This window comes from Dama dama, chromosome 27 (genome assembly GCF_033118175.1).
Source record: "Dama dama isolate Ldn47 chromosome 27, ASM3311817v1, whole genome shotgun sequence".
NCBI lineage: Eukaryota > Metazoa > Chordata > Mammalia > Artiodactyla > Cervidae > Dama > Dama dama.
The window spans coordinates 49,979,617-49,990,121 of record NC_083707.1 but is presented as its reverse complement, the minus strand read 5'-3'; the positions used below and the strand labels follow the sequence as shown (position 1 = coordinate 49,990,121).

Sequence of the window (10,505 nt, the reverse complement as noted above, 5' to 3'; positions counted from 1 at the left end):
GCGGGAAGGTCTTAAATGGGATGGGGCTAAGGATCACCCGCCAGGCAGTGGGGCTCCGGAAGAGCCGCAGACATGGATGCTCTGGCTGAGAACTGCTTTCAGAAGTCATCCCTCGTTCAGGTACAAACGCCATCCGAGAAGACCGCGTCTCCTCCTACAGCCCTTGCTCTCCAGCAGACTCCTGCCAATTCTTTTCCTTTTTGGCTGAGATTTCTACTTTTCGTTGGAAGCCGAAGAGAGCGCAAAGTTGCCAGGTGTCACTGGCAGACGGGACCAAAGTAAATAAGACAGAGAACGGCAGAGGGGCTGGGAGTGTGCGTGAGAGGGAGGGAGGGGGGAAATGTGAGGTTTCCCAGAGAGGCAAACAGTTCTCCGGTGGGGCGTCCGGGAGCCTAGTTGGAAGCTGTGGGTGAAATCTGCAAAAGTGGAGAAGAGTTCCGACTCCCACGTTGCTAGAGCTGATTTCAGCGCGGGGCGCTATTCCGCGCAGAAAATCTCGAGTTTCTCCAAATCGTCTTTAACAGGTTACCCATAAATGAATTTTAATAATGGGAATGTTAATGCCCAGGGAAAACCTACAGGAAAAATGTATGAAGCCTTTCGGCCGCAGGCGTCTCTCCTTTTTACTCCTCTTTTCCCTTCTCTGGTTCTTCCTCCTCTTTGTGTTTTGCTTTCCTGGTCTCCTCTGCGTGTCCGCCCAGCCTCCCCGGGCGCAGTCCGAGCGGGGGGCGCGCGCGGCAGGTGCTGGGCTCCTACCTGCCCCGCGCGCGCCCGGCGGCCGGCAGGGGGCGGTCGGCGGTCGCTCCGCGCGCGGCCCCGCCCCGGCCCTGGGGACCCCGCGGCGGCGGGCCCGGCCCCCGCAGGGCTCGTAGGAGGCGGCGGCGGCGGCGGCGCACCGGCCGCGCGCCCGCCCGCTCCCTCCGGCGCGCCAGCGCCGCCTCCCATACCTGCGCGGGGAGCGGCGCCGCGGCCTCCTCCCCCGCCCGCCGCCAGCCGCCGCCGCGGGAGTAAAGGTCGAGCCCGCAGACAGCGAGCCGGCCGCGGCGCCTCCAGGAAGCCGGCGGGGCAGGTCGGAGAGGAGGGAAAAGAGCCGAGAAACTCTCCGGCAGAAGATGGCGCCGGACGGGCCGGCCGAGGACTGAGAGCCGCCGGGACCTGCCGCCCGCCCCGGGCACCGCGTCCGGGCTCGGCCCGGCCGGCGCAGTCATGTCGGTCAGCGAGCTCTACAGCCAGGTGAGCGCGGGCCGCGCCGAGCCCGGCGCGCGAGGGAGGGCGGCGGGGCGCGCGGCCCGCGCGGTCTCGGTACCCCGCGGCTCCTCGGGGGCGTGGGGGCGCGGGCTACTCCTCGCAGCCTCCCCGCTCCGCGCCGCCTCCGAGCCCCTAACTTCGGGTGGCGGAGAAAGTTTGGCTGTTCCGAGAGCGCCCCGGCCAGGACCGTACCCCGGCTCCCCGACGCCCTGCCGTAGCTGTCCTCGCCCCGGCGCAGTCCGGCCGAAGCCCCCGGCACCGTCAGGCTCGGAGCCCGGGCCGCGGGGCCCGCCCTCCCCACCCCGCCGCCCGCGGTGGTCCCCTGCTTGGGGACCCCACCTCGGTGCTCTGCAGCGCGATCTTCTGAGGGCGACCCTTTCGCATGCCAAAGAAGGGGAACTCTGAATTCGGGGGGGTGGGGAGTGATCCTCTAGCTTGCCAAAGGATCTGAATTCTGGGGGGGTGTTCCTCCATTTGCGGGGTGGGGAGAAAAGGTGGGGTCTCAACCTGGGGGTGGGGCGCGGCGGCAAGGTGGTGGGGAAGCCGCGGGTCTAAGGATGCTCGGAGACCTCGGGAGGGCTCGGGGAGCGCTTCCTTACTCGGCCGCGGGGTGGGTATTTTGAGGTGGTCCCTCCGGGCGGGCCCCGAGTGGGCTTCAGTCCGTGCGGGGAGGGGGTGGGAGTACTGCTGACCCCCGGGGTGGAGTGTGAGATTTCCAGGATGTCCTCAAGGTCAGAATGGATGTGCGGGACTCGGTCCTCGGAGTCGGGAGAACAGGTGCGGCGGGGCGGAGACCGGCTTCCGCAGCAGTTGCCGCGATTGAAGTTAGAGACCGGACGCCGCTCCCCCCAGCGCCCGCCGCCGCCGCCGGGCCCCCTCCGGGTGGCGCTTGGTGCGGGCGCGGGGGGCGGTGAGGGGGTGAGGGGCCTTTTTTACGGTTTGTACCCCATCCCCCCTTAAAAAAATTTTTGTTTTTGAGTTCTGGATGTCCCCGACACGTCGTCTGCCGGTTTGTCTTCACTGGGGCGGGGACACGTTTGCCAGTGCCTGGTGCCCACCTGTCCACGTGTGCAGAGGGGCGTCTGGCGCGCGCCCGGGTGTGTGATCCCCGGGACGCGCGCCCGGGTGTGTGATCCCCAGGACGCGCGCCCGGGCCAACCGGTCTGGGCGGGGGAGGGACAGCTACTTCCGCATCCTCACCTGGAGACGTCTCGCGGTTGCCCCGCACCTGGGCGAGCCCCTCAGCTCCGTGGGCTGGCCGCCCCCTTTCCGTTTAAGGAGTTTTCTAATCCCTCGCCCTCTTGGAGGGGGATAGGGCCGAGCCTGGATGACGCGAGGTTGGCAGTGGGGTCTGTAACCGGGCTGGAGGCGGGGTCTCCCTCACCTGGGGCACCTCGCTGGCGCCGGGCGCGATCCCTGGTGAAAGCTTCTGGGAGGATAGGGTGTGGAGCCGGGGGTGCGCTCTCTGGTGTTTCTGGTTTGGGAAGAGCGCCCCATCCCGTTGACCAGTGGGAGTCTTGAGAGGAGCCCTCCAAGCTTAGCTTTCAGTTCTTCCCTTGAAGCGGGTTATCTGGAACCTCAATGGGAGGCTGGAAACCAGCGAGGCAGGGGAAAATCTGGAGTGTAAAGTGCTGAACCTTACGAAAGTGCACGAAAATACCGCTTGTACTCCTCTGCCACGTATCCTATAGTACTTTATCAAACGATAACTAATTGCCGTATTACATGAAGCTGATGGACAACTGAAGAAACCCTTAATTTTTGGAGCCCTAATCTTGAAAAACAAGAATATCAGGTTGCTTTTAAAGACAGCTTTCAGGGGAAACACTCGATTTTTAGTTAGAAGTGAGCATATTGCATGTTAATTATTAGGAATGATGAGTTAGTAGGAGTCTGAGCTAAAAGTTACAGTGTACCCTCTCTTGACTTACAGATAATAAAGAACAAAAATGGTTCTTGAAGAAAAGGTCTTGGGAGGGCACTCTAGGTGCTTAAGGAAAAAAGTAGCTTCATTGGTATGAGGATTTGGCATTCTTAGTCCAAAAGCAGTCTTAGCATTTCTCCCTGAGGCTCGGGGACTGTACCTCACTGTTAATAGGCTTCTTGTTCTTAATCATGTTTTAGGTTTATGAATCTCAAATTGAGATTTTTCTGTGGCCCATGCAGTAGCTTCCATCCAGATTGCATCTTGAGCGGCTCTTACTTTTTCTGGCAGAGTTGAACACACTTACGTTTTACTACGAGGAGCAGTTGTGCTGTTGCCTCACCATGACCGTCCCACTCGCTAGGCTGGAGTCTCAGTATGCATATGAATCACAGATTATACAGAGAAACCGTGCCTGCGACTTAGATTCACTTTGTTTCTTGGGGAAGATGATTTGTTTATTTTAGTGTATTATCGGAGCAGCCAATGTTCCTGTTTTTATTTTTAACTTGCTACTGGTCTTTTCTAATGTGAGGAACACTGGGTCCAGGCACGCACTTAAATATATTATGCATGATGGAAATAATGATCTATTATGCCAACAGCATTTATGCGTGGGATGGAAATTTTAGAGCCCTTTATTGATTATACCTGTTGCTTTAGTGACATGGTATAAGAAGATGTTGTTGTTGGACTGTGAGATGCTTATTTAAGTGTATAAATTAGCCTGTAAGTACTGTAAATAGTTTCAGGTAAGAACTTGGTATATTGGTCTATTCCCAGTTACCCAAGGAAAAACTTTCTTCTCTTCCTTCCACGTTACTGTTTTCTTGCTCTTCTCCTTGTTTATCCGTTCTCTGTAACTGGAGGCTTATATGATATGTGGAATGTTTTGTGGGGAGGGGAGAGATGATTTTAGTTATTGGTAGAGGGCATTTCCCATGACAAAAGCACTCTTGTTTTCAGAAGACCCACCACCTTGCCTTTAAGAAATTGCTTTCTTTGTTCTGACGTTTTCCTCAATGGGAAAAAAGAGTGAGAGTGCATGTGTGACGCTTCGCTTCGAGGGTGACGTCAAGGTGAGTCGGCCCCATCCACCCATACAGAAAGGTGGAGCTAATGATGGGCTCTTGTCACAAGTGGCACGTATGTGGAAGGTGCTAGTACTTTGTTTCCAACCCACAGGAAAAGACAGTCTTTTATAAATCAAATTAGCCCAGGTCCCAGGAAGATGTCCAAACATGCCTAAGCATAGTAAACATGATTTGATTATGGTAGTTGCAGAAAATAGTCTGGTTTTTAAAGTTTGAAATACACAACCTCTCTTTCAGGCTGATTAATGCAATCCTTCTCTATACGAGGGTTATTCTGGATGAAAAATTGAAACACTGCTCTCTCAAATCATGAGGTCTTCAGGGTGCCACTTTGGTTCTAGCCAGCAGTGAGAGTGAAAGTCGCTCGGTCGTGTCCGACTGTTTGCAATCCCATGGACTGTATAGTCCATGGACTTCTCTAGGCCAGAATATTGGAGTGCATAGCCTTTCCCTTCTCCAGGGGATCTTCCCAACCCAGGAGTTGAACCCAGGTCTCCCGCATTGCAGGCAGATTCTTTACCAACTGAGCGGCTGGGGAAATCAGCAGACTGACACCAGCACCTTCAAATCCTCCCTTTCCTGCCTGGCTTCTGGCTGATAGGTGGGGTCTGAGCGGAGGACTTGGGAGTGCTGCTAGGAGGTGACTTTACTAGTGGACATGCCCTGTGTGTGTCAATGATGGCTTTGAGCTCAGGGGGCCTTTACGAAGGGCACTGTTTTGGGGCCAGTCCTTTGGAAAATAGAACTTGTGCTTCTGGGCTGATGTTCTCGAACTGTCTCCTCCCTGTGCATCGGGTGACACAGGCTTCTCCAGGTATCGGTCTGGAAGGCAGCAGGAGCTCCCGTTCCCCTGGTGCCCACTGGTAGAGAGACGAGGGCCTGGCGAACCACTGCCGTGATGCTCTTCGTCTGCCCTGGACCGCCCCCTGTGCGCTGCCTGGCGCTTGCTTCCTCCAGCACTCAGCTCCTGGGTCTCTGTCAAAGCTTCCTGGAGCCTGAGAAATGATGTCCCTCCCACCCTGCCCCCGCGGGGGACAGCCCTTTAACCAACAGGAGTCTAAGAGCTGTAGCTCCCAGTTCTCCCTGAGGGCAGCTCTCCCCAAGGCCCACGCTGTTTTCAGAGCTCCTGCACAGGCTGAGCAGAAGTGCTTCTGCTCAGGACTTCCCTGACCATCACACTCCTGGGGGGCTGCCTTCCTTCCCCCAGTTCATGGCCCCACTCCCCTTTCCCGAGAACCTTGCCTGATAGAGCCCTCAGACAGGGATCCTCATCCCAGGGTCCAATGTGGGGAACCTGGATGAACCCAGTGCTGTGGTGGCTTGGCCGGGTGGGCGCTGAGAAGCTCCAGGGCTCTTGGCCACTCAGGGCTCTGGGTCCCACACTCCTGTCTTCCTTCCCGACCTCATTCTCTGCCTCACCGGTTGCTTTGCTTCCATCCCTACCTGTCACTCCATTTCTTCTCCCCTTGCCCACCTGAGCCTGCAAACCCAGTGGGCCGTTCTTGACTGTTCTGATGACCATCAGAATTCCCAAGTTTCTTTACTTACAGAACAGAAAGAGATGCATAGAATTGGAGAACGAACTTACGGCTGCCTGGGGGAAGGCTGGTGGTAATGGGTAGTTAGGGAGTTTGGGGTGGACATGTACACACTGCTCTGTTTCAAAGGGGTAACCAACAAGGACCTGCTGTAGAGCGCAGGGAACTCTGCTGAGTGTTACGTGGCAGCCTGGATGGGAGGGGAGTTTGGAAGAGAATGGATGAATGTATATGTATGGCTGAGTCCCTTTGCTATTCACCTGAAACTATCACAACATTGTTAATCAGCTATACCTCAGTACAAGATAAGAAGTAAAAAAAAAAAAATCTTAAAACTTTGCACAGAAAAAAAAAAGAATTCCCAAGTTTGCATGCAAATTGTTAATCAGTTCGTAGGGCATGTTCTCCGCCTGCCTGTAACCTCTGTGCACTGAGCAGGCTTGCCCTGTCCACCCTTGTTGATCGTTTCTGTGTCATGCCACGTCTCCCTGATTAGGCTGAGATCCTGGAGAGCAGTTGTTCAGTCGCTCAGTTGTGTCTGACTCTTTGTGACCCCATGGACTGTAGCACATGAGGCTTCTATGTCCTATACTCTCTCCTAGAGTTTGCGAAGGTATCAGTTCTTTGGTGCTCAGCCTTCTTTATGGTCCAATTCTCACATCCATACATGACTTTGACCAGAACCTTCGTCGGCAAAGTGATGTGTCTGCTTTTTAACGCACTGTCTAGGTTTATTGTAGCTTTTCTTCCAAGGAGCAAACATCTTTTAATTTTGTGGCTGCGGTCACTGTCTGCAGTGATTTTGGAGCTCAAGAAAATAAAGTCTGTTACTGTTTCCATTTTTGCCCTTGTGTATTTGCTATGAAGTGATGGGATCAGATGCCATGATCTTCGGTTTTTGAATGTTGAGTTTTAAGCTAGCCTTTTCACTCTCTTCTTTCATGCTCATCAAGAGGCTCTTGAGTTCCTCTTCACTTTCTGTCTTTAGGTTGGTGTCATCAGAGGCTGGACCAAACACTTTGGAGTCTCCACTGTGTGTGGCTTCCTTTGTGGCTCAGCTGGTAAAGAATCTGCCTGCAATGCAGGAGACCTGGGTTCGATCCCTGGGTTGGGAAGATTCCCCTGGAGAAGGGAAAGGTCACCCACTTCAGTATTCTGGCCTGGAGAATTCCATGGACTCTATGGTCAATGGGGTCGCAAAGAGTCAGACACAACTGAGTGACTTTCACTTTCACTGTGTGTGTGCTCTGCCTCCTACCCAGTAGGGTGTTATCTGGGAGATTGCCCCCGCCCCTTGTGAAACCTCTGGAGTCCTGCTGGGTCTGAACTTCCTTATAACTGCGTGCTGACACCAGGTCTCTCCATTTGGGCCTCTTGATAGAGCTTACTTTTCAGCTGCTAGTTTCTCCCCATTTCCTTTTTGTTGATGTGTTCCTAATATTTCATTTTGTTAGCTTCAGGATAGCCACCCATTGGACTTTCTGACAGCTCCAGGCCTGGTTGGAGTCTATTATTGTGCTTATTTTGTTCAACAGAAAGATGGCATTCTCTTGCTGTTGGAGGGCCAGGGCTCCTCTAAGTAGAAACTCAGCAGACATTCTAAATTCTGGCATGCATGTGTATGTGTTTGATACTGTCATTTTCTGTGGTAAGACTTAGCCATAAACTATACTGTTTATAATATATAAGTTTTACACACCACTTTCTCTAGATGATCAAGTGTCACTGCTCATACAGAATCATCAGGGTAAACCTGGATAGGTTTGAAATACTAGTGGACCTCTGTTTTCTAATTCAGTAGACTCCCAGGAACCACATTAAAAAGCAGTCCATTTTAAATTGAGAGGAGTTATGTGTGCCATGATGTTCTTGTCTACACAAACACATTTTGCATCATCATTGGACAATAAAATCTAAATTCACAAAGTTAACAAGCCAGCATGCCCCGTGTGCCATGAGAGGAGGGCACGTACTCATAGTTACAGATGTTCTGTAGCGGTGTTGGTCAGGTGGGCGGTGGGACCTGAGTGGGCTTGGAAGAATGAATAGGTATTGAATACACGTGGAGACTGGGAACAGCACCATCAGTAGGAGACAGTAGAGTGATTTTAAGCATGGACAAGGATGACTAGTAGCCACAATAGTATTTTAAAAACTCTTTATGAAAATCTTAGCCTTGTAGAAAAGTTGTAAAAATAGTTTCTGTGTATTTATTCCCAAATTCCCATGATGTTAACACCTCATAAGTACATTGTAATCATTGAAACCAGGAGATGAACATTTGTACAATACTGTTAACTTGTCTACAGGCTTGTCTACATGCCTGATGGGAATCTCCCTAGGTTTCCCACTACCGACCTTCCCTGGGAGGAGCCCATCTAGGATTCCATGTTGGGTTTAGCATCACAGCTGCCTAGTCTCCTCTGTTTGGTGACAGTCCTCATCTTCAGCTTCTCCTTTTGACCTTGGCACTTTGAGAGCATTGGTCAGCTATTTTTGTAGAATGAACCTCAGTTTGAGTTTGTCTGATGTTTTCCCATGCTTTGATGGAAGTTATAAATTTTTGGCGAGAACACATCAGAAATGGTGTGCCTTGCTCACAGGAGATGGACCATCTCAGGAGATCTGTGATGGCTGTGTCTCATTACAGGTGGTGTCACTTTGATCCCCTGCTTAAGGCGATGTCAGTTCCCTTTTATCGAAGACTGGTATTCAGAAACTAAGATCTGGGTGCTAGGTGTGCTTATCCCTGTTTGTTTATAGTCATTTAGGGACTACTCAGATTAGAACTCAAATACCTGGTTATACAGGCAATGGAAGAAGAGTCATTTATGACCTTGAAGTTTCCACCAAGAGGATGGACAGAAATAAAGAAGGCAAGGATAAATGCTTGATTTTGACACTGAGTTTGGGGTGACAGTGGTTTGTCTAAGTGGAGACATTTACGTTTGAGGATGTATGAACAAGCTTAAAGGAGAAATGTGAGGTTCTGACGTTCTTGCAAATAAGAGATGCCTGGGATTTGCTTTCCTCTTAGAAATAGAGTTGTCTTACAGCATGATTTTAATAGAGATAAGATCATGACCTTGGGATGGGCGGTCTCGGGCTCTGTGGCCACGATCTTGCCATGGACCATATGGGTAGTGCGGTTACACATTCTCAGCTCTGACACGTTGGAGCAGATAACCTTCTGAGCTTTGATTTCTTAATCTGAAAAATTGGCATGGTCCCTGCATTATAAGATTATTGGAGGATTATGTGATCAGACACAGGTGAAGTGCCTGCCTAGCACAGTGTCTGCACTTGGCAACTGTTCATCAGCGTGATTCCCTCTTCAGCAATGGTGCGGATGTCAGCTTCCTCTCTCAGCCCATCTGGCAGGGGTGTTGGCTGTAAGGGGAGAGAAAGGGAAGAACTGCTGCAAGTACAGAACTACCTGAGGAATGGAGAACCAAGGCTTAGGGATGAAGGTTCCCATCCCCACGGCCTCCTGGGGAAAGAGCAAGAACAGTTTGGAAGAAGCTTTCAATTTAAACTGTGCTGTCTGGTCTCCTGTTACAGCTCTTAAGGAAAATTAAAGCAATTTTTCACCATGCTCTTTTTTTTTTTTGTTAATACAAATGATTATTGAAACCATTCATATAATGCAGGAAAGGCAAGGGCTCTGTAATCCCATTCCCAGACAGCTCCTGTTAACTGCACACGTATGCCAGACCCACCGTGTCCAGTAGGGTAAATCCAGTACGTAACACGTGACTGTTGAGCTCCTGGGGTGAGGCTGGCCTAAGCTGGGATGGGTACACACCAGATCTCCAAGGTTGAGCACAAAAAGTGAATGTAAAATGTCCCAGTTAGGCTTTCTTTATGTTGATGAAGTGTTCAAATAATATTGTGGATATAATATGGCTACTGGAAAATCTAAAATTCCACATGTGGTTTGCCTCATTTCTGTTGGGCGGTACTGCTTTAGACTTATGCATGATGCAGTCAATATAGACTTATATGTATGGCATGATCCTGTTTTTTACTTTAAATTTTAATCTACTATGGCTTTTTCATCCCTGTAGTATGTACAGATAAGTTTACCATTTTAATGGCTGCATAAGAGGGCTGCTTGGTTGTACTGTAATGCTTTTCACCATTCCCATTTTGATGAATGTTTAGTTGGTTCCAGTCTTTTGATATTGTGAAAAATTTTGCAGAACATTCCTGGAACCTTTCAGTATTTTTAGGATAAGAGCCTGAAGGTGGAGTTGCTGGCATGCACTTTTACAAGTCTTCATTGATAAGGCCAGTGTTCTCTAGAAAAGAACCAAGTCTGTTTCTTCACTCCTCCCTGGCGCTGGCTTCCTCTTTCTAAACTGACACTAAACGTTTGAATTTTGTTTAAAGTTGACTTTCATTGGAGGATCGAGCGTCTTTTCACTGGCTTGGTGTGTTCCTTTGTGGTTTTCCTTGATTTTCCTCTGTTAAGACATTGTTTATAACTCTGTTTTTGCTTATTAAATGATTATATTTTTATATGTGGGAAGTCATGGAAACTGGAATGTTCAGGATGAAATATTACAAATGTGTTTTAAATAAGGTACTTTGGCATGAGTTTCCACTTTACTATTTTAGGAGCTTACACATCTCTGAGCTCTAAGTTGGAAACCACTAGTTATGATACCTGACGTTTATCAACGACTTTTGAGCCAGGTC

General features: G+C 50.7%; 1 protein-coding gene across 1 annotated transcript in view; it reads left to right on the top strand.

Moving 5' to 3' along the window:
• Positions 1-1,019: 1,019 nt before the first annotated feature.
• The window catches only part of MYO5B (myosin VB), a 342,213-nt gene continuing 332,727 nt past the window's right edge, over positions 1,020-10,505 (top strand). Inside the window, exon 1 of the mRNA XM_061131126.1 lies at positions 1,020-1,233. Within this exon, the coding sequence (XP_060987109.1) occupies positions 1,207-1,233 (27 nt within the window). The 5' untranslated portion in view covers positions 1,020-1,206. The remainder of the gene's footprint in view (positions 1,234-10,505) is intronic.